The sequence below is a fragment of the Geotrypetes seraphini genome, chromosome 1 (assembly GCF_902459505.1).
Source record: "Geotrypetes seraphini chromosome 1, aGeoSer1.1, whole genome shotgun sequence".
Taxonomy (NCBI): domain Eukaryota; kingdom Metazoa; phylum Chordata; class Amphibia; order Gymnophiona; family Dermophiidae; genus Geotrypetes; species Geotrypetes seraphini.
The window spans coordinates 457,232,850-457,257,457 of NC_047084.1; the positions used below are offsets into that span (position 1 = coordinate 457,232,850).

Sequence of the window (24,608 nt, forward strand, 5' to 3'; positions counted from 1 at the left end):
TCCATTTATAGTTTTTTTTTTTTTTTTTTTATTTATTTATTGGATTATTCATTACAATATCTCTGTAACAAACATACATGAATGAACACAAAAAAAATACAAAATACAAAATGTAAATTCCCAAATGGGAATTAACATAATATAAGAAAACTAATTCAACCGTATCCTAGTCCACATTAAAGCTGATCGCCAGTACAAATAAAACATCAAAGCAAATCTTTCTATCTACTTTCTAGGAACAGGCAAATGGCTATTATATATATTATACATCATCCTCCAAAAATAAACCAGAATAAGGAATTAAACTTTCAACAAAGGTTTCTCTTTGATAAAATCTTCCACCTGGGCTGGATCAAAAAACACATATTTATCATTTCCATATGATATCAGGCATTTACATGGAAATTTTAAGAAGAAAGTAGCTCCGACTGCCAAAACCTTAGGCTTTAGCTGAAGGAACTGTTTCCTCTTAAACTGGGTTTGTCTAGAGACATCTGGAAAAATTATCACCCGTTGACCACAAAACATCTCTTGCTTTTTCAGGAAATATAATTTCAAAATATCTTGTTTCTCAAGTTCTGTCTTGAAGGTCACGAGAAGAGTTGCTCGTTTCTCAATTATGTCTTTAGAAGACTCCAAAAACTGTGATACATTCAAACTCTCTGGTGATGCTATTCTATCCATTCCACCTTCCTCTACCTTTTCTTTGGAATCTCTTGAAATGTAGTATAAATTATCGACCTCAAAGGTCTCCACTTTGTTATAATGTAATATCTCCCTCAAATACATTTTCAAAAGTTCCATTGCAGAAAGGTAATGTGTGGTAGGAAAATTTAACAAGCGAAGATTTTTAACTCTAATAGCATTTTCCATTTTTTCTAACTTAGCATGTAACATCATACTATCCTTTATATTAGAAACAGCACTAACTTGTAAATTGCCTACTGCCTGATCTAACTTTTCAACCTTTACAGCTGTTTCTCCAATTTTATTATTTTGTTCTTTAATTTTCACAGTTACATCAGATGAAAATTGACATAAGTTCAAAACGTTTTTTTGTAAAGATGACTCTATTCTGTTAATACTAAGCCAAACATCATTTAGAGTGATCACTTTATCCCTGGGGAGAGCATCTGAGCTTTGCCCAGTACTCATCTGCACTGGGGTTAGTTCTTTAGCTTGCCCCAGGGACTGTCCTGAAACCTCCAGACCAGATACTGACAATGATTGAAGGGAAGAAGAAATTATTCCTTCCTTAAAAGGGGAAGGAGATTCTTCTAACCGTAAGGAATATGATGGTTGAGGAGGTGGTGTTGGTTCCCCAGAGGATAAGGAGACAGCTTGAATATTAAAAGTTACCTGTTCCTCAACAGGAGGCAAGATGGGAACCACAAGATGGCGATCCATCGGGCCTGTTGTTGCAGCAGATGGTATTGCCTTAGCTTTCCTCTTACCCATGCTGAAGAGATGGTAGTCCTGCTCCCTGCTCCTCTTAGGCTCCGAAGGGGCTCAAAAGGGGCAGGCCCCTTTAGCCACGCCCCTTCAGCTCGCGACCCGAGGCTCACGACCGCGGGCCGCGTACCGCGGCTGCTCGAATTTTCAAGGCTCCCCGGAGGACCCTCTCAGCTGGCTGGGTCGGGCTGCTGCGGGACTGCCTGTCCCGATGAAGACAGTGCTAAACAGCACTAGCGACAGGCTCCCTCGGCAGCTGCACCAATTTTCAAGGCTCCCCGGAGGACCCTCTCAGCTGGCTGGGTCGGGCTGCTGCGGGACTGCCTGTCCCGATGAAGACAGTGCTAAACAGCACTAGCGACAGGCTCCCTCGGCAGCTGCACCAATTTTCAAGGCTCCCCGGAGGACCCTCTCAGCTGGCTGGGTCGGGCTGCTGCGGGACTGCCTGTCCCGATGAAGACAGTGCTAAACAGCACTAGCGACCTCCATTTATAGTTTTAAATCGTATACAGTAGAATTTAAATTGTATTCTTTCCTGGATTGGAAGCCAATGAGAATTGATGAATGCCTCAGTAATGAATAGACGAGTCTCAGAGCTGTATTCTGAATTGTCTGTAGTTGTTTAATCATTATTGCAGGGCAGGGGAGGTAGATGATGTTGCAATAGTCTAGGATACTTAGGATTAGAGATTGTACTAGGAGCTGAAATTGTGTTTTTTCGAAGAATTTTCAGACTTGTCTAAGGTTTCTCATAACTGCGAAAGATTTCTGTATTGTTTTGTTAATTTGTGGTTGCATGGTGCAGCCTCTGTCAATAGTCATACATAGAAGTTTTAGGGTGGTTTGCAAAGGGTAGTTGATAGAGTTGATTTCTAAGTTGGTTATGGTTGGGATTTTGTTATTTTCTAGGAGGATGAATTTAGTTTTGTCTGGGTTGAGTTTCAGTTTGTGGTCTTCCATCCAAGTCGTAACTGTAGCTAGAGTTCTGTGTAGTGTGTCTGACATTAAGAATGAGGATGAGGAAAGGAATGAGGATGGTGATGTCATCAGCATAGCTATAAGAGGATAGGCCTTGTTTGTTCAGGTAAACGCCAAGAGAGGCCGTATATAGGTTGAAGAGAGTAGGGGACAGTGGGGACCCTTGTGGAACGCCACAGGGGTTGGACCAAGGTTTGGATTTTTCTTTGTCTGATTTTACTTTGTATGTTCTGGATTTTAAGAAACCTTCAAACCATGAGTATACTTTATCTGAGATGCCTATTGAGTCCAAGATTTGCAGTAGGATGTTATGGTCTACCAGGTCAAATGCCGCCGTCAGGTCCAACTGTATGAGCAGCATTTTTTTTCCAATGCTGAGGTGTTGTCTTGCTGTGTCGATAAGGGAGCCTAATAGTGTCTCTGTGCTGAAGTTAGTTCTGAAGCCGGATTGCGTGGGATGGAGTAAGTTATGGTCCTCGAGATAGTTGGTGAGGAATTTGGCTACTAATCCTTCTGTTAGTTTGATATATAGAGGTATTGAGGCTATTGGTCTGTAGTTGGATGAGAGGTCTGTTGGTCTGTCATAAGGAGACAATCAGTATATTAACACTAAACTTGACAGCAAAACACTCTCAGACTAATTTGCTGACAAAGTAGAAAAAATACGGTCTCAACTTGACTCTGCCATGCTGCAGACATTGCCCCCCTCCTCCCCCCATAACTTAGGCAAAACAATTAAAACCACAGCTGGGAACCTAACTAACTTCAAAACAGTCTCCCACGATGACATCATTGAAATACTCAACACAATTCGCCCTTCTGGCTCCAACCAGGACCCTGTCTGCCACATCTCCTAATGGCAGTGAAAGATGCCTTTGTAGACTCTATCCTTCCTCTCATCAACACCTCACTACAAACAGGCAGTGTTAAGCCAATTATTCTCCTTCATCAATGAACAAGGAGCCCTACCCGCCTTCCAATCAGGATTCAAGAAATTCCACAGTACTGAAATCGTCCTTCTAGACATCATCAATGACTGCTGGAAACTCATGGACAAGGATAATGATGCTTCTAGATTTCAGCGCAGCGTTCAACACTATTGACCATTCTCGCCTCATTGAACGGCTCTCTGAAATTGGAATCTGAGACATTGCACCTACAATGGTTCTCCTGGTTCCTGGAAAACAGATCCTAAAGTGTTCTGCTCAACGACACGCTATCAAAACCGAAGCCGATGAAATATGGCTCACTATCTCCTAAAACTAATAAGTTATGCCCTATTGGAAACCATAGGAGGGACCTACCTAGACACTACCAGGTCTACCCACTGCACTCATACAAAGACCCACTCATTCACTTAACACAAAAAAAAAACAAGAAAAAAAGTGGAGAAAAAGCCTCAGTGCATCTTCATATGGCAAAAAAATCCACTTATAAACAACCATTAAGCAAGGTCCAAAATGTATCAGTTCACTCAGCAGTGACAAACACTATGGTAGCCCTTGTAGGAACCTCTAGCACGCCAAATTACAAAACATCCAAAAAATGTGAGTAAAGCAAGCAGCACATATATGAGTCTCAAACACATTCAATGGTAAGCAGGAAAAACCAAACAAACCTTTAGCTGCAGACGATATCCAGGCTGTCTTCTATGCATCCAAAAAGTGCAAGCCTGCCTGGCCCTGCAGCAACTCTTTCCCAACGGGGAAACCTCCGTTTCGCTGAGCTGCGTCAGGGGAATGATTCCAGCCTACTCCACCAGCAACTGTAGAGGCTCTCCAAGTGCTCCAACTGCTCACATCCACACACACAGAAGCTGAGGCGTGGGATTCTCCAGCAACCAGTGTCTTCAAAATGAAGTACAGACTCCTCCCTTTTCCAGTCAGACCAATCCCCAGCCAGCTTCAACCAAAGAATGCCGCCCACTCAATTCAGGCATTCAGCCCAGCTAGGTGGACGGTTTGTAGATTGAAGATCTATCTTTGTTCCCTCTGACGTAGATGATGTCTCCAATCACCACGTCTCACGGAACAGGGGAGATGATCAATCACCACACACCGCAGTGAACTAAAAGCATGTTCGGCTTCAAGGCAGTGCACCACCAGGGGTTCTTCCACTCTCTTAATACGTATACATGACTTGTGCTCCAGTAATCTGACCCTCAATTTACGTGAGGTCTGTCCCACATACAACAAAGGACAGGGGCATATGATGATGTAAATAACCCCCTCTGTAATGCAGGAAGTGTTGCTCTTCAGCCTAAACCTTTGCCCTGAAACCGGATGCACAAATTCAGTGATATTTAACATCAGAGAGCATACAGAGCATCCACCACAACTGTGGTGTCCCCGTTCACCATTCTGAACACCTTCCTTGTCCACTGCAGGTAACATATTAGGGTTCAAGATGTCACATAAATTCCTGTTCCTTCCATAAGCAAAAAGGATCCTAGTATCCTGAAAATAGGAGTGAACCTGCAGGAGCCCAACATGTGTTTGCATGACCCGTTTCACCTGAGGGGACATCTGATTAAACTTAGAAACAAAAGGGATCACATCCCCTTGAGGTTGTTCCCTCCTATACTCCAATAGGGCCTCCCTGTGATTGTAAAGAGCCCGTCTAGCTGCTCTAGACACAATAGTTTCTGGATATCCTCTCTGATGAAACTTCTCCATCATTGTTACTGACTGGTGCCTATATTCGGCATTGGAGCTACAAATTCATCGATAGCGGAGAAACTGGCCAAAAAGTATACTGGTCTTAGACAGGTACTGGTGCATGCCGCTAAATTCTAGAAGGGAATTGCGATCCATATCCTTCACAAAGATAGTGGTGTTAAAATGTCCATCTAGGATTTCCAATCTCACATCTAGGAACGAGATTTGTGTCCGATGATATGTTATCTCAAAACGCAAAGCAGTATGACATGAATTCACATATTCTCTAAATTCTCTAAATTCCTCCAGGGACCCCTTCCACAGACAAAAAATGTCATCTATGAAGCGGGCCCACCCCAAAATCTCTCTGAAAAAAACAAGAGGGATATATGAATTGTTCTTCAAAACGTCCCATGAATAAATTCGCAACCGTAGGGGCGAAGGTCGCCCCATACCACCCCAGACAGTTGCATGAAGAATTGGTTCTCAAACAAAAAATAATTCTTCTTCATAGCTAAAGCACACAACTCAATCAAAAAATCTGGAGGAATCAACCAAGGGCGTGGGAGATGGCATAATGCTTGATGTAATATCTCAAGAGCCTCATCCTGAGGGATTGAAGTATACAGGGCAGAGACATCAAACATCACCAAAAAGGTGATCTCTGATGTCCTACAATCCCACTTCTCCAATAATTTCAAAAAATGGGTGGTATCCTTTAAAAGAGATCTCACATTCAACAAGCAAGGCTGCAAATGGATGTCAACATACTTGCATACTCTCTCAAGCATAGAATCCCTCCCTGAAACGATGGGCCTACCAGGGGAATTCACAAGATTTTTGTGAATTTAGGGAGCAAATAAAAAACAGGTACCTTGAATAACCTGTGTGTAAGAAAACTATATTCAGCTCCTATTCACTATGCTCAATAGCAAACTAAAAATTTTGTCAGATAGGTCCTGATCTAAGGCAAGGTAGTGTTGCCCATGTCCCAACTGGGCATTAGCCTCAGGCAAATACTGACTCTGTCCCCAAATAACTATAGCACCCCACTGTCCGCCCACCTGATGACTACTGATCTCCACTCTGAGATGTATCCTCACTACCAATCGATCCCCCCCGATGATAATTGGAACCTGGTCACTTTTTTCTTATGGCCCCCTTGTTCAGGGGTGCCAGTCTCTCGTTTTATCCATACATATACAAAACCCGAGGTGTAATCTCTCTGGTCTCTGAAATTTTTTAATTTTCTGCTGGCGCAATTCACTTCTAAATCTATCAGATTTGATGTGCATGTCACTTAATTTTGCTTCATATGACTCAGAATTTTTTAAAGCCTCCAAAACCTCAGTCTGAATCTGTTGTTCACCCTGAATTTTAACCTGAGCTGTTTTGATCAAAAGCAGCATCAGATCCAGGGAACGATTCAGGATCTTATTCCACTGGTAGACAAAATTAGGATCATCTTCAAACAACCGTGGAGCCCGAGTCATCCGGAGTCCATGGGGAATGATTTCCAATTTACAATAGTCAACCAAAGAGGCACTATGTAATTCTAACTGAATCAAATCCTTCTGTTTATTAAACAGCTCTCCCCACCTGTCATTTTGCACTAAAATGGAGTCATCCATACCCAGAGACGGAGCTGTAAGAATTTCAACTCTCACACTGTCAGAGAATCCCACTTCCGAATTCCACATCTGTGCCATACTCCTACTCCAATCTATGTGTAACTACTACTACTATCCCCCCTATTATTCAATCTCTACATTAGACCTGTCCTAGACATAGCCCACAAATATCAAATACAGATTCACTCCTTCGCGGATGACATCCAACTGTACCTACCACTAGGAGAAGCTCATGATGCCCAGATTAAGAAACTCCTAAACTGCCTTTCAGAAATCAAAAACTGGATGTCCATCAATAAACTTCAACTAAATGCCTCCAAGACAGAACTCCTTTGGATACGCAAAGAACGCTGCAACCACTGCAAAAGATAAAGTACGCAGCCTAGGAATACTCCTTGACTGCAACCTATCGCTCTCTGACCATATCTTTCAAGGTGGTATCTTCCTCAATTTACTACCTGTGACAACTCCAAAAAATAAAGAACTACCGTACTTTTCATGGTCTGACTTTGGCCAACTACTCTATGCCTTAGTACTCTCCTGCATGGATTACTGCAATGCGCTATTAAATGGTCTCACAGCAAAGAATGTACGACAGCTCCAGTGTGTTCAAAATGTGGCAATCAGGCTTCTAAAAAACCTCCATGCCTGTGACCCTGTCTCCCAGGCTCTAGCATCTGTTCACTGGCTGCCTGTAGCTAAACGTCATGTCTTTAAGGGCCTGAAACTAGTGTTCAAATCCTTGCATGACATGGTACCGGACTATGTGATGGCTAAACTTCCTCCATATGTGCCAAACCAGTTCCTCCACATACCCCCTGGTCGTGCCCTTCAACTACAAACTGCCAAACAACGGTCCTACTCCCACTTCATACCGAGCCACTGGAATCGACTGCCTCTTGAAGGTCTCCTGAACTTCAGAAAAGCAATAAAAACATCCCTCTTCATCTGACCCCCTGTTCTTGATCCATGGACTACAAAGAATTGTATACTGGTAACTTTGGGGGCAAAGGGATAGAAAACAAATTAAATAAATAAAAATAAATAACAAATTTTAAATAAACTTGAAATCAGATAAATCTGGGATCTTCAAGGAACCATTAAAATACTCAAAACTGACTGGTTCTCAAGCAGAAGCAAACACAAATCTGATCGGTTTTTCGCTCATTTTCAATATACTAGGAATATACAAGGGATGTTCTGGTCAGTGCTCTCAATTTAAATCCTTCTACACATTATTTTAACTAAGAGGGTTGGGTTTGTGCTAAGGCACAACTCATCTGAAAAGCAAACTGAAAAGCACTTTGGTATGACTCCTGGTGATTATTGTACAGAAGAACTGCTAAATCCTATTCCTTTGTTTTTAGTTCTGTATTTTGATACCAAGGGAAATCTTTTCAAATAACAGCTTCCCCCAAACTACAGAATCCTGAAAAACTCCTGGTAGTCTACTAGCACAGGCACTAACCAGGACAGACTATGGAATGGCTGGTTTAATTGGGATTAGTCCTTTGTACAAAATATACCCTATTTCTGGTCTCATTTATTCCAGTATAAAGCATTAGTTTATGATCCTCACAAAAAAATCAAACATCTCTTATTTGCTGAAATATTTCACCTTGTTCAATAAATGGGTAAGAGCACAATGATGGTTTATGATATCGATGTCCACAGGTACTGACCTAAAATTGGATCGATACTGAAAGGAAAAATAACGAGCCTGAAAACAGTTGGAAGAGGGTACCCAATTCCCAGGTCTAAAATATATAATATTATTTATTAATATTATTTGGTTTAGGAGTCCTGGCATATTGGCAGTATTTCCAGCCCAAAAAGAATACAACAATCCAAAAAACAACCGCAGTCAAGAAGTCTTGAAGGCAAGGTGGGAACCAAGGGACGTGTAAAAGTTCTGCCGGAAACCTGTTGATGCCCTCGGTAAGGATGAAGGCCGAAAAGGTGTCAATAGGCCTGAAGTTAAAAACGTAGCTGGTTGCAAGAAAGATTTGGACAATTTCCTGGAGGAAAAGTCTATAGTCTGTTATTGAGAAAGACAAGGGGGAAGCCACTGCTTGCCCTGGATCAGTAGCATGGAATATTGCTACTCCTTGGGTTTTGGCCAGGTACTAGTGACCTGGATTGGCCACCGTGAGATCGGGCTACTGGGCTTGATCTGTCCATAGAACACTATTCCAGAAGTCCTGGTGTTTGTCTACATTTTCTCTGGCAAACTTCAGTCTGGCCTTAATGTTTCTCTTAGACAGCAAAGGTTTCCTCCTTGCACACCTCCCATGCAAGTTAAACTTGTGCAGTCTCTTTCCGATTGTAGAAGCATGCACTTTCACATCAACAGTAGCAAAAGCCTACTGTAGGTCCTGTGATGACATTTTAGGGTTTTTGGAGACTTCTTTTAGCATCTTGCGGTCTGCTCTGGGGGTAACTTGTTTGGATGGCCAGACCTGGGCATGTTGGCAGTTGTTTGGAAAGTCCTCCACGTGTATACTATTTTCTGGACCATGGAATGGCTAATGTCAAGTTCTTTCGAGATTTTTTAAAATCCCTTACCAGACTTATAAGATGCTAGAATTTTCTTTCTGAAGGCCAGACAGCTCTTTTGATCTCACCATGGTGTTCATTCTCACCGCAGCAGTCATGAGTACACCAAACTAAATGTCTGAGGTTTAAATAGGGCAAACCTCCTTCAAAATGCTGAGTAATGATGGTTTAATCATGTGCACCTGATGTGATACACTTGTGTGTGATTTGAGCCACTTTAAGTGGGAGGATAGGTGAAGGTGTCCTAATTTATTCCTCAGTTAGAATACACATTTTTGAGGATATATCTTTTGTTTTATGAGAAAATCAAGGAAAATGTTTGTTGTTTACCTGCAATTACATCACTTTCTTTTCCAGAAATAAATAAAAAAAGATTTGACATCGATATGTGAACATTTCTTAAGAAAGAACTGAATATTTCATGGGGTGTTCTTTTTTTCACATGACTGTACATAGAGGAGACTTACAGGGAAGTTGTAGAGAAGTCACACCTCCAGTCTGGTAGCCTTAGTGACACCTCAGAGGAGGGAGGTCTTCTTATAGGAGAGCATCAAACTGGTGAAATAGGAAATGTACCTATAACCAGGACGTGTCCACCAGGTGATGCAATACCCTCTCTCACTGAGGATGTGTCTCCTGGGGCTTCTGTGCAGGAGGGAAGGGCTGGGAAGGCTGTTGTAGTGGGAGATTCAGTCAGTAGGCATGTAGATAGCTGGGTGGATGTGAGGATCACTTGGTCACTTGTCTGTCTGATATGGAAATGGCGGACCTCACGTGTAACATCGATAAGATTTTAGACAGTGTTGGGGAGGACTCTGCTGTCTTGGTACATGTGAGTACTGATGACATAGGAATTGTGGTAGAGATGTTCTGGAAGCCAAATTTAGGCTCTTAGGTAGGAAGCTAAAATTCAGAACCTCCAAGATAGCATTTTCAGAAGTGTACCCCATACCATGCGCAGGACCCAATGTGTGGATGATAGTGTAGGGAGCAGAGTTTTAGATTTGTCAGCAACTGGGTGACATTCTGGGGAAGAAGGAGCCTATTCTGCAAGGTTGGGCTCCATCTTAACCAGGGTAGAACCAGGCTGTTGACATTAATACTTAAAAAGGAGATAGAGTAGATTTTAAACTAGAAACTGGGGGAAGGCTGACAGTTGCTCAAAAGTACATGGTTCAGAACAAGATATCTTTCAAAGGTATCACCAAAACAGAGAAGACAGGATATCCCATTAGTGAGGTTACAATAGAGACCAAAGTTGACCAGGTGTTCTTAAATGCAGAACAGCTGTATAATTTGCAATCTTGAAAATCTATGTCAACTACTGAGGAAGTTGTAAATAGGGAATGACAAACACTGTTTGAAATGTATGTATGCAAATGCCAGAAGACAAAGAAACAAGATGGGAGAGTTAGAACACATTGCATTAAATGAAAGGATAGATATTAGTGCTGCCCGATTCACGATTCGAATCGGTTCATTTTTTTATAAAAACCGGACTCACCGATTCAGCCGCAAGACGAGTTCAGGGAACTTCGGGCTATTTCATGCCATAGGCCGCCAGACTCTTCCCATCTAATGTAACTTCCGGTTTTGCGAAACCGTAAGTTACATCGGAAGAAACAAAAGGAGTGGTGGGAGTGTCAAGCGGCGAGCGAGTGGACCTCATGCAGCAGACCTCGGCACTCGGCAGCAACAAATATTAGATTTGGCTGGCTCTTTCCCCGCATTTCTCCTCTCCCCCGCGATTTAATATCCAGTCCAGGCAGTAAGTAAATACATCGGCAGAGGGGCTGGTGAGCCTTGGGGGCTGGAGTTGGAAGCTGAAATCGGCAGGGGGGCTGGGGATGGAAGCTGAAATCGGCAGGGGGGCTGGTGAGTCTTGGGGGCTGGGGATGGAAGCAGAAATTGGCAGGGGGACTGGGGGTAGAAGCTGAAATCGGCAGGGGGGCTGGGGTTGGAAGCTGAAATCGGCAGGGGGGCTGGTGAGTCTTGGGGGGCTGGGGATGGAAGCTGAAATCGGCAGGGGGGCTGGTGAATCTTGGGGGCTGGGGATGGAAGCTGAAATCGGCAGGGGGGCTGGTGAATCTTGGGGGCTGGGGATGGAAGCAGAAATTGGCAGGGGGTTGGGGGTGGAAGCTGAAATCGGCAGGAGAACTGGTGAGTCTTGGGGGCTGGGGATGGAAGTTGAGAATTGGCAGGGGCCTGGAAAAACTGAGAATCAGGCAGTGGGGCTGGGGAAACTTTGGGGATGATTTGCTTTGGGGAAGCTGTGAATCTATGTTTCTAACTAATTTTACAGCTATGTTATAGTTTGGATGTTCCTATTTTTGACATGATATTGCCTTGGTTAAATAAAATGTTTAAACTTAAAAAGCTGTGTCATTAACAGTGAATCGAATCGAAAAATCGATTCAACAGGGTGAATCAAATCGAAATATTTTTCTCTGAATCGGGCAGCACTAATAGATATATAGGCATCTCTGAGACCCAGTGGAAGGAAGAAACTAATGGAACACTGTGTTGCCAGGGTACAAATTATATCACAATGATTGGATGGGGGAGGTTAAAGAGGGAATTGAATCAAACAAAATAAACAATCTGCATGACATAGATAGCAGTGTGGAATCCATATGGATAGAACTTCCATGTGTGAAATCCACAGATCCAAATATTCATTTGCGAAGAATAAAGAATATAAGATGTAATACGCTTCACATAGGGTTGCAGATGTTTATCAATCAATTGGGACAACGGTTCCAAAACAGAATTCTTAGTAGATACAATAGGACGCCCTGGTGGTGTTGTTAAATATTTGAGATTTGAGAATGAAGTTATCTATCCCTCTCAGCATTTTCTGAAAATGATTACATGATGATGATGTGTTTGTGATATGGGATGGCACTACAGATGAACTGTTAAACTTTCATGAATGGTCAGAATCCACATCTTAAGTTTGACTTGAAATTTCATAATAGTTCTATTGAATATTTGGATCTGTGGATTTATAAAGTTGATAAGAAGTTGTTTACTACACTATATAAAAAACCAGTGGAGCGGAATACACTTTTGCGTTTTGAGAGTTTTCACCCATATCATTTATGATATAATCTTCCAGTTAGCCAGTTTTTACGGTTATGGAGGCTTTGTACTACTCTGCCTGAATTTAAAAGACAATCTAAAATATTGGAGCTTAGATTTTTAGAGAGAGGGTACCCGAAGGGGGTCTATTAGAAAAGCTTATCTAAGAGCACGCTATGCTCAAAGACATCTTTTGCTTCAATATCGTAACAATGAAATAGGATAGTATGTGTCACCCTTTTTCTACTTTGGCTGGAGAATTCGTTGCTATTATTAAAAAACATTGGCACATTATGCAACTCTATCCATGTTTTCAAGAAATTCCACTGTTTGCCTATACACGTTCTAAAAATATAGGAGAGACTGTGTATAATGTGAAGTTGAATAAAAGAGTAACGATTGAGGGTTACCATACTACCTGTAACAACTGTCAATGGTGCACTAGTAGCATCACTGGACCCTCTTGGGTGAACCCTAGGACAGGTAAAAGATTTTTTGCTAGAGAACACTCTGATTGCAATAGCACATATATAATTTATATGATACTCTGTCCTTGTAATATGATCTATATAGGTAGAAGTAGCCGTCAGATCAAGCTACGTTTAAATGAACATAAATCGCATATACATACAAAAAATTTGCAAGCCCCAATGGTGGCACACTGGCTAGAAGCTGGTCTCAAAATAACAGATATTAAATGGAGGGTTATAGATATTATAAATGCTGGGTGGGAGGGTGGTAACTTAGATTATTTTCTGAATTATTATGAGCAAAGATGGATCTTTGATCTAAACACTGTTAGTCCGGCTGGACTTAATAGTGAGGTTGAATGGCTGTCTCTGACCTAAGTTTTATAAATAAAGTTATTCCAGGGCTTAGCTGGGTGTCCTGTTATGACTGGTTCAAAAAGTCACATGATCTCAGGATATTTAAAGTAGCTAGTAGGACGCCGCCGCCATGTTAGAATGAAACAGAGACTGGCTGCGAGTCTGTTTGATGGTAAGAGAAGCTAGAGTAGAGATATGCTTGTTGAATATTTGATATTCTAACTATTTGATTGTCTTTTGTTATATTTCCTAGGGTATCTCCTTGAAACAGCCTAGCGAAACGTGGGTCCATGTTGGAGTCCCGTTTTAATACTGCAAGCACTTTAAAGCTAAGTTATATATTAAGTTATTTATGACTACTAAAAGCTCTTTAAATGATAAAGAAATAGATTTGAGTGGTAGGCAGGGGGATAAGACCAATGAGGAGGCTAGCTACACTAAAATTCTGTACTTTCAACAGATTTATTCTGTACAGAAGTAGTCACTGAGGTCATATCCCATAACCAGAATATGAGACTGTATGAAGAGAAATGAAAAGTGATATTTGAAAGGATTAACAATATAATTTTCAAGTAAATCATAATATATCAGAAGACTTTGGAAGATCGTTGATGTTAAAGAAACTTCTTGATAATATATAATGAGAGTTTAAAAGTAATTGCACATTGATTGAATTTATATACCTGAAAAATTTAATAAAAACGATTACCAAAAAAAAAATCAATTGCACATTATGGTGTTATTGGCTATTGTTATTACAATGTAAGTAACCTGTGTCCAGGTATACCTGTTGCATACAATCTTGGGTGACATTTCTTCATAAAGGCAGTTAGTTAATCTTAATAAAAAAATAACTCAGCAGGTTCAGGCTTTATGGAGTCAGGAGTAATGGACTACTCAACATCTGTATTAATTAAAAACTTGTTGCTAGTAAATATCTGGCAATCCCTGATGCCTGCCCAGAATTAGACACAGAGTACATCAAAGAACCTGGAACCTTTCCTGCACAGGAACTCAAGCTGAAAGAGGAAGAAATGAACTGTATCAACTAGCTCCCATACAGAGAGAAAAGGAAGAACAGGTCCCTTGGGCATTTCATCTACAGTTCATATGTGAGGATGCCCAGTAGCATACCCTCTTAGACAACCCTGTTCATATCATATTTCTAAAAGAAACATTATGCTTTAATTTGCAAACTGTGCATTCCTATATTCCATACAAAGCCCTTTCCCTCTCACTCTTTGAATAAGGCCTGCAGTAGGTCATATCAGTACACTACAAATGCATTCTATATCTCTGCTGTAGGTGGAGATGCCCATGTATTGTATTTTCTCTGTTCCTACAAGCACATGAAGTTTATAAGCACTGGGTTTTGTTTAAATGAATTCCCTGCCTTTCAGGAAATAGCAGCCTGGGTTTGTACCCAGTCAACCTAGGAATAACAGCCCTAACTACATATCTTCTAATATTTAAATATTTCAATGTGCTTGCCGCTATGGAAGTCATGCCTGCTGCAAGAGCCGTAACATAGCTACAGTTGCATTTTAATATACAATGGATGCATCCTGCATGACTCACCCAGGTCCTGCATGATCCACTTGTACATAAAGCCTTTGATATGCACATCTCGGATGGCATCCTAGAGGTAAGAGCAAAAGACAGGGGAGCATTAACATACAGTACAAAACTCTGCACCTGAACATCAGGGGGAAAACCCCCAACAGTCAATCAAGTGCCATTTCATAAGCTTTGAATGTGTTGTGCAGAAAAAGCACAGTTACTTACCGTAACAGGTGTTATCCAGGGACAGCAGGCAGATATTCTTGACTGATGGGTGACGGCACCGACGGAGCCCCGGTACGGACAATTTTAGAGTGATTGCACTCTAAGAACTTAGAAAGTTCTAGCTAGGCCGCACCGCGCGTGCGCGAGTGCCTTCCCACCCGACGAAGGCGCGCGGTCCCCAGTTAGGATAAGCCAGCTAAGAAGCCAACCTGGGGAGGTGGGTGGGACGCAAGAATATCTGCCTGCTGTCCCTGGATAACACCTGTTACGGTAAGTAACTGTGCTTTATCCCAGGACAAGCAGGCAGCATATTCTTGACTGATGGGTGACCTCCAAGCTAACAAAAAGAGGGATGGAGGGAAGGTTGGCCATTAGGAAAACAAATTTTGTAAAACAGATTGGCCGAAGTGTCCATCCCGTCTGGAGAATGCATCCAGGCAATAGTGAGATGTAAAAGTAAGAACTGAGGACCAAGTAGCAGCCTTGCAGATTTCCTCAATGGAAGTGGAGCGGAGGAAAGCTACAGACGCTGCCATAGCTCTAACTTTGTGGCCCGTGACAGAACCTTCCAGTGTCAGGCCCGACTGAGCATAACAGAATGAAACACAAGAAGCAAGCCAATTGGATAGAGTGCGTTTAGATACAGGATGACCCATCTTGTTAGGATCAAATGACAAATCAGTTGAGGAGATGATCTGTGAGGTTTAGTGCGTTCGAGATAGTAAGCCAAAGCACGTTTACAGTCCAAGGTATGCAAATCCTGTTCACCTGGAAGAGAATGAGGCTTTGGGAAAAAAACAGGTAGGACAATGGACTGATTAAGATGAAAGTCAGACACAACCTTAGGGAGGAACTTTGGGTGTGTACGTAGAACCACCTTATCATGGTGAAAAACAGTAAAAGGTGGATCGGCCACTAGTGCATGTAACTCACTAACCCTCCTGGCAGAGGTGAGAGCTATAAGGAAGACCACTTTCCAAGTGAGAAATCTGAAATGTGCTGTGGCCAAAGGTTCAAAAGGAGGCTTCATTAAAGCAGAAAGAACCACATTGAGATCCCAGACAACAGGAGGGGCTTTAAGAGGTGGTTTCACATTGAAAAGGCCCCTCATGAACCTGGAAACCAAAGGATGAGCAGAGAGGGGTTTTCCATGAATTGGCTCATGAAAAGCAGCAATGGCACTGAGATGAACTCTGATAGAAGTAGATTTGAGACCAGAGTCAGACAGGGAAAGAAGATAGTCCAACACCAGTCCCACTGCTAGAGACGTGGGATTATGGTGATGTAAGAGGCACCAGGAAGAAAAGCGAGACCACTTCTGTTGGTAACAATGAAGGGTGGCCGGTTTCCTGGAAGCATCAATGATAGAACGGACAGACTGAGACAGGAGTGAATGAGCCGAAGTTAGCCCGAGAGATACTAAGCTGTCAGATGCAGAGACTGTAAGTTGGGATGCAGTAGGGACTGTTGATGCTGAGTAAGCAGAGAAGGAAACATTGGAAGAAGTATGGGTTCCCTGGAACTGAGTTGAAGTAGAAGGGAGAACCAGTGTTGCCTGGGCCACCGTGGAGCGATGAGAATCATGGTGGCTTGTTCCCTCTTGAGCTTGAACAATGTCCGCAGCATGAGCGGTAGAGGAGGAAATGCATATAGGAAGGGATTGGTCCAACCCAGGAGAAATGCATCGGGTGCCAGACGGTGAGGTGAGTAGAGTCTGGAGCAAAACAGGGGCAGTTGATGATTGTGAGGAGCTGCAAAAAAGGTCCACTTGAGGAGTGCCCCATTGAGCGAAAATGGACTGGAGAGTCAAGGGGTCGAGAGTCCATTCGTGAGGTTGGAGAATTCTGCTGAGATTGTCTGCTAAGGAATTCTGCTCTCCTTGAATGTAGACAGCTTTCAGGAATAAATGACGAGCTGTCGCCCAAGACCAAATCCGTTGGGCTTCCTGACACAACAGGCGAGAGCCCGTCCCTCCCTGTTTGTTAATGTAGTACATTGCAACTTGATTGTCTGTGCAAAGGAGTAGTACTTGAGGAAAGAGAAGATGTTGAAATGCCTTGAGGGCATAAAACATTGCTCAGAGTTCCAGGAAATTGACGTGATGCTTCTTTTCCTGGGCAGTCCAAAACCCCTGAGTTTGGAATTCGTGTAAGTGAGCTCCCCAGGCATAGGGGGATGCATCTGTGGTGATCATGAGCTGATGAGGAGGTAGATGGAACAGTAGACCTCTGGATAGATTTGAAGATGTCAACCACCAAAGAAGCGACTGTCGAAGAGACGATGCCACAGATATGTGTTGTGAGCAAGGATCCGTCGCTTGGGACACTGGGTTGCTAGGGTCCATTGAGGAGTGCGCAGGTGGAGACGTGCGAAAGGGGTGACATGTACTGTCGAAACCATGTGCCCCAAGAGTACCATCATGTGATTTGCAGAGATGGTAATCTGTTGAAACACCTGCCAGCAGAGATGAAGGATGGTCTGAAGGCGGTTGGATGGAAGAAACGCCCTCATGAGAACAGTGTCCAGAATGGCGCCAATGAATTGAAGTCGCTGAGTTGGAATGAGATGCAACTTGGGGAGATTGATCTCGAAACCCAACAGTTGCAGGAAGTGAATGGTCTGGTTGGTGGCAAGCAGAACTGCCTGAGGAGAATGAGCCTTGATCAGCCAGTCGTCCAGATAAGGGAAGACTTGAAAATTGTGAGAGCGGAGATAAGCTGCTACCACAATCAGACACTTGGTGAATACCCTGGGGGAGGAGGCCAGACCGAAGGGTAGCACCTTGTACTGATAATGAGTTTGATTGATGAGAAAGCGTAGATATTGCCTGGACATCAGATGGATAGGAATATGTGTGTAGGCCTCTTTGAGGTCGAGGGAGCATAGCCAGTCGCCTTGAGTGAGAAGAGGGTAGAGGGTGGCAAGAGAGAGCATTTTGAACTTCTCCTTGACCAAACATTTGTTGAGATCCCTGAGATCTAATATAGGTCTGAGGTCTCCGGTCTTTTTGGGAACCAGAAAGTACCTGGAGTAAAAACCCTGCCCTCGCTGATCTGGAGGAACTTCTTTGATGGCATTGAGAAGAAGGAGGGATTGAACCTCTTGAGAGAGAAGAAGGGATTGAGACCTGTTGGAAGCAGACTCTTTTGGCAGGCCTAACGGCGGAGGAGTTTGAAAATTCAGGGAGTAGCCGTGGGCGATGATAGAGAGCACCCACTGATTGGTGGTGATTAGCTCCCATCGAGCCAGAAAAATTTGGAGGTGACCTCCGATAGGCTGTGGAAGAGGACATGAGGGAGGAAGACTGGCAATGCCCTGGAGAAGAGAGTCAAAAGAGCTGAGTTGGTTTAGGCTGAGCAACAGGTTTCATTGCAGGCAGCTGTTGTTGGCGAGCTTGTTGGTGCTGTTGCTGCCGTTGTCTCCAAGGCTGAGGAGGATGAGGCTGAATTGGCCGAGCAGAGAAACGGCGCTGGTATGACGTCTGCTGCCTAAAAGGACGAGTAGGAGGAGGTTTCTTTTTATTTTTCAATAAGGTATCCCACCTCGTCTCATGAGCCGAAAGTTTCTGGGTGGTGGTATCCAGAGATTCTCCAAACAGCTCATCACCCAGGCAGGGAGCATTGGCAAGGCGGTCCTGGTGGTTCACATCAAGTTCTGAGACGCGAAGCCATGCCAATCGTCTCATCGCTACAGACATAGCAGTAGCTCGGGATGTCAGTTCAAAAGTGTCATAGATGGAACGGACCATAAACTTCCTGAGCTGCAAGAGACTGGCTGTGCATTGCTGAAAAGCAGACAGCTTGCGGTCAGGAATATATTTTTGAAAAGTGGCCATTTGCTGGATAAGATGTTTCAGGTAAAAGGAGAAGTGGAATGCATAGTTACCTGAACGGTTGGCCAACATAGCATTCTGGTAAAATCGTTTACCAAATTTGTCCATAGCCTTGCCCTCTCTGTCAGGAGGGACAGAGGCATAGACACTTGAGCCTGCAGATTTTTTGAGGGTCGATTCCACTAGTAAAGATTCGTGTGGAAGCTGAGGTGTGTCAAACCCTGGAATAGGGATCACTTTATAAAGTGATTCCAATTTCCTTGGAGCTCCTGGAATGGTGAGAGGAGTCTCCAGATTTTTGTAAAAAGTTTCCCTTAAGATATCGTGAAGGGGTAATTTTAAAAATTCCTTGGGAGGTTGGTCAAAGTCCAAAGCATCCAGGAATGCTTTTGACTTCTTAGAATCAGACTCCAAGGGGAGAGAAAAGGGTGTCTGACATCTCCCTAAGAAATTTAGTGAAGGAAGAGTGCTCTGGCTTACTAGCAGGATCCTGCACTGATGGATCAGCCTCGTCCGATGAAAAATCCTCCTCGGTACCGAGAGGATCCTCGGAGTCATCCCATAAATCAGGGTCACGTACCGATGGAAGACGGCCCTGAGATAGAGGAGTAGAGGATTCAGTATGCCTGGTCTTGCGTACCAATTTGCCGGAACGCATCGACACCGTACCCGGCAACTGTAAAGCGGTACTGGTGTCGGAGAGCGGTTCCGGATCAGAGACAGCATGAGCAGCTCGACGAAGAGACTTTGGCTCTGCCGATAAAATAGGCATAGATATAGAAGAGGCAGATTTAAGCGGTGCCGATAACATCGATGCCGACAAAATAGGCTGGTCGACGATCGGTACCGGAGGCTCAGTAGGTACCGACACCGGAAGGTTCGGAGTCAGCAGAGCCGAGATCAGGTGTTGTAATTGCTCCTTAAGCTGGACCTGGAGGATGGATGCTATGCGCTCATCCAGAGACGGTCCCGATGGCACCAGTACCGCTTTTTTCTTGCTCGGTACCTGCGGTGCAGCTCGACGCTCAGGCGAAGTCGATGCCGATGAAGAGGCAGTCACTTCTATGGGAGCGGAGCGTTTGCGGGGCCGGCGTGCAGTCTGCAGGACTTGGCTCACTGCATGTTCGACTGGCGGGCCAAGAACTGTAGGGGATGGCTTCTTAGCCGGCTTACCTGTGGGGTGCGACACCGAAGATGCATCCTGCGGTGTCGAAACCACCGGTGCCAACTTGGAGGAAGTTACCGATGCCGGGGTCAATGCTGGTGGAACTTCCATAGTGGCACCGAAAAGAATCTGCTATTGAATTTGGCGATTCTTCAAAGTTCTCTTTTGAAGAGAACTACAGCGGGTGCACGTCTCAGCCCTATGGTCCGGACCCAAACACTGAAGGCACCACTTGTGCGGGTCGGATAAGGAAATAGGGCGTGCACACCGCTGACACTTTTTAAAACCTGGTGAAGGGGGCATGAAGGGAAAAACAGCAGTAGCAAAATCGAAGCCTGAGGCTTCGATGGTGCCAACAGGCCCTGCCGGGGCCGACCGAAAAAAGTCGGAAAAAAAGAAGACTTTTTTTTTTCTTTTAATTTTAATCAAGAAAAGAATAAAAAAAGAAAACGTGAAAAGTTTCACGAAGAAAAATGCGCGAGCGGGAAGGCGAAAAAGAGATATCCAACAGCCGTTGGAAACACGCGTCTTCTTAGCTCCACGGAAACTAAGAAACTGGGGACCGCGCGCCTTCATCAGGCGGGAAGGCACTCGCGCACGCGCAGTGCGGCCTAGCTACAACTTTCTAAGTTCTTAGAATGCAATCACTCTAAAATTGTCCGTACCGGGGCTCCGTCGGTGCCGTCACCCATCAGTCAAGAATATACTGCCTGCTTGTCCTGGGATAAACAGTAGTACGTATACAGAAAAGTTATACAGCAATTATACACCAGACCACGATCTAAGTACAGAATTGGATAAGTACGAGAAAGCATGCAGAACATGGCTCAGGGAATTCTTTCCAACCTGTGTGTGCATACATGTTTTGAGGCAATAGCAAGAAGTAGTTTTCGGAGTGAGGGCAGTTTATGGTATATTGGGCAGTTGTAAGGGGTAGATTTTGCAGGTGGTTGGGACATTTGCAGAGGGGTAGTCTATTTATGAGGGTGGAGGCAATTTGGGCACTGTGAGAATAGTGAACAGTGTGTGTAAAAGGAGAAATACTCTACTATGTTTCACTGTAATAAAACTTTCTATGCTACATAAGCTGGAAGTCTCATAAAAATGCAGAGACTTTTTATGGGCTTATTTCTCTGGAACTCCCAATCCAATCTGGCCCATTTTAAAACTCGATGTGACTACCAGTTTTTCCCCATAAAGCACGTTTTACCCCACCCCTTCCATTCCATTTACATGGAATTATTATACCCCCAGATGGACATTTTAATCCCTTTTGTACAATTATTTCCAACTTCTATTGGGTTAGAAAGTATCAAAACTATCAGCAGGATAGACAAAGCAGAAATGTCTAAATAGTTTGCAGTCTCACTACTTCACTTAAACTGGACTCTAAGAACAAGATAAACCTGGTGAATACAGAAAACTTAAACACAGATTCTCAAAACTTTAACGCGATCGCTAAACTGGTTTCTGACGATTTAGCCTGCACGCATTTTAGGGGCAGATTATCAAAACGACTTTATCTTAGCATTTAGCGAGCTTTCTAGCAGTCTCCAACACTGCCATGTAAATGGGTTCTTCAATAATGAAATGAGCACTCCGGTGGATTATTAAAAATTGCCAAGCCATTCTCCAAGGTTGGCATTGGCTTTTGGCGACAAAAATCAGCGACTGGCCCAGTGGTGCCAGCAGCAGGAGACACGCCCATTCTCTCCCACCTCAAGTGACCCCCCAAAGCAGCGGGAGTACTGTCCACCCTCTCCCGCCGCCAAGCAACCCTCTCAGCAGTGGGAGAGGTGCCCATACTCCTCCACCACAACCCCCCCCTCCCCCAGCAGCGGGAGAGAGGCCCACTCTCCCGCCGACAAGCGGCCCCCCTCCCCCACAGCAGCATGAGAAATTCCTATTCTTTCCTGCTTCCAAGCAACATACAACCACCTGTGCCTCAAACAAATGGCACCCTCTTCCCCTTACCTTGATTTAGATGGCTGATTGGAGGGATGCCTACTCCCTCCAGCCAGCTGGCCCACCTCTTCAAAATGGGCTTTCCCTTCCCCAGAGCATCCTGGGATGCACTGGGGAGAGGGTCTGAGGCTCTGATTGCCCTAGGTTGTTTAAGGGCCAATCACAGCCTTAGGTCCCTCCCCAGATGCATCAGTGAGGAGCCTAAGACTCCGACTGGCCTGAACACCTAAGGCCCCACCCATAGGAGGGGCCTTAAGCAACCTGGGCCAATCAGAGCCTCAGGATGCACCAGGGAGGGGAAGGCACATTTTGAAGAGGTGGGCCAGCTGGCCAGAGGAAGTAGGCATCCGTCAGTCATCTAAATCAAGGTAAGGGAGAGAGGGTACCGATCAGAGGCACGGGAGAGGGGGGTGTTGCATGGCAGCAGGAGAGAATGGCAATCTCTCCCGCCGCTGGGGTGAGGTTGCTCGACGACAGGAGAGAGTGGGCATCTCTCCCACTGCAGAGGGGGTGTTGTTTGCGGCCAGAGAGAGTGGGCATCTCTCCCGCTACTAGGGAGGGGGATTGCTTGCAGCGGGAGAGAGTGGGCATTTCTCCGGCTGCAGGGGAGTGTTGTTTACAGCAAGAGAGAAAGAGCATCTCTCCCACTGCTGGTGGGGGATGCTTGTTTTTGCATTTATTCTGTGCATGTGCACATCGCTATCACCAATTTTAGTGACTCTACTCGCTACTCTCCGCCAACCTCATTTGCATGAGAATTTTTGGAGAATGACTTGCTTTTTTAAAATTGCTACCAGCCCTAAAGTACCCGGAGGAGGCAAAGTCTGAAGCTCCTGCCCCCTCTCCCAGCCCGCCTTGGCACATGGTACACCAAGCATGTCAAACTCAAAGGCTGACATGGGCCACATAAACAAGGTTTAAGTTTATGTGGGCCGCAAAAATGCAAAAACATCATTTTTCATAGAAACTTAGGTTTATTTTGAAAAGTACAGTATAAAAAAAAACAACAGCAATGGTAAAATTAATGTTTTCTTCCTGACACTTTTTTGCTACTATTTTTCTTCCTGACACTTTCTTTTCTGCTACTATATTTCTTCCTGACACTTTCTTTTCTGCTACTATATTTCTTCCTGACACTTTTCTGCTACTATTTTTCCTATTTCTGGGGAAATCTTGTCCACAGTGATTACTTTTAAAACTGACCCAAGGTGAATGTCGGTAATTCTGGATCTGATAGGAGACTTATTTCCTTTCATAAGTGTAAATAGCTGCTTGCACCTATAAGTACTTCCAAGCATGGAAATAATTTCATATGCAAATTTTTGAGTATTTTCAAACCTGGCTGGCAAATATTTGTAAAATTCAAGCAAGCCAACCTCACTGTTTTTTGTCTTCAAATCTGAATCGCACTGGATCTCAATTACTTCTATTTACATATAATTAGATATTGAGTCTATATTTATTGAGAAAATCGAAGAAAACAAAGAAAACTTGTCTTCCAAAGATTTAAAATTGGCAAATCTTGTTTCAAACTCAGTTCTAAGGCTTAAAATTTTTTCTGTGCATTTTTGATATGATGCAATGTCACCTGAACTTGATTTATGTTGCATGTTGGAAAGTGCGTTAAATCTTCGTTTTTCAACTGCTTTTCCCAAAGAACTAGCTTACAATGGAATGCTTTAACTTGATCACGCATATTCGTAATGATCTGATCTTTTCCTTGCAGTTTTAAATTTAAATCGTTTAAGTCAGGGGTGTCCAATGTCGGTCCTCGAGGGCCGCAATCCAGTCGGGTTTTCAGGATTTCCCCAATGAATATGCATTGAAAGCAGTGCATGCACATAGAACTCATGCATATTCATTGGGGAAATCCTGAAAACCCGACTGGATTGCGGCCCTCGAGGACCGACATTGGACACCCCTGGTTTAAGTGTTTTGTTATATCATAGAAACATGATGGCAGATAAAGGCCAAAATGCCCATCCAGTCTGCCCATCAGCAGTAACCATTATCTCTTCCTCTATGATTAGAAACATAGAAAAAAAGCGGCAGAAAAGGGCTATAGCCCACCAAGTCTGCCCATTATCCCAGGACAAGCAGGCAGATATTCTTGACTGATGGGTGATGGCACCGACGGAGCCCCGGTACGGACACTTTTAGAGTGATTGCACTCTAAGAACTTGGAAAGTTCTAGAGACCGCACCGCGCATGCGCGAGTGCCTTCCCGCCCGACCCCGTCGCGCGGTCCCTCAGTTTCTTAGTTTCCGCGGAGCTAAGAAGTCGCATTTTCAACGGCTGTTGAAATATTTTTTCATTCGCCTTCCCGCTCGCGTAAACTTTTTCGGGTTCTTTTTGCCCTTCCTTTTTTTCTTTCTTTTAAAAAAAAAAAAAAAAAAATTTCTCTTATTTTTGTCAAGTTTCTTGATTTGACCCGGCGGGGCCTACTGCCATCATCGAGGCCTCGGCCTTCGATTTGGCAGAAGCCGTTTTTACGTTCATGCCCCCCCAGCCCGGGTTCAAGAAGTGCCAGCGGTGTGCACGGCCTATTTCCCTTACAGACCCGCACAACTGGTGCCTTCAGTGTCTGGGTCCGGAACATCAGGCCTCTACCTGCACCCGCTGTGCCACTTTGAAAAAGCGGACTCTCAAAAATCGAGAGATACAGCAGAGACTGCTTTT

The 24,608-nt window shown here is 44.0% G+C and overlaps 1 protein-coding gene across 1 annotated transcript in view; it reads right to left on the minus strand.

The window, feature by feature from the left end:
* Window positions 1–24,608, minus strand: part of NT5DC2 (5'-nucleotidase domain containing 2) — a 137,886-nt gene that overhangs the window by 33,123 nt on the left and 80,155 nt on the right. Inside the window, exon 7 of the mRNA XM_033922266.1 lies at window positions 14,761–14,821. Within this exon, the coding sequence (XP_033778157.1) occupies window positions 14,761–14,821 (61 nt within the window). The remainder of the gene's footprint in view (window positions 1–14,760; window positions 14,822–24,608) is intronic.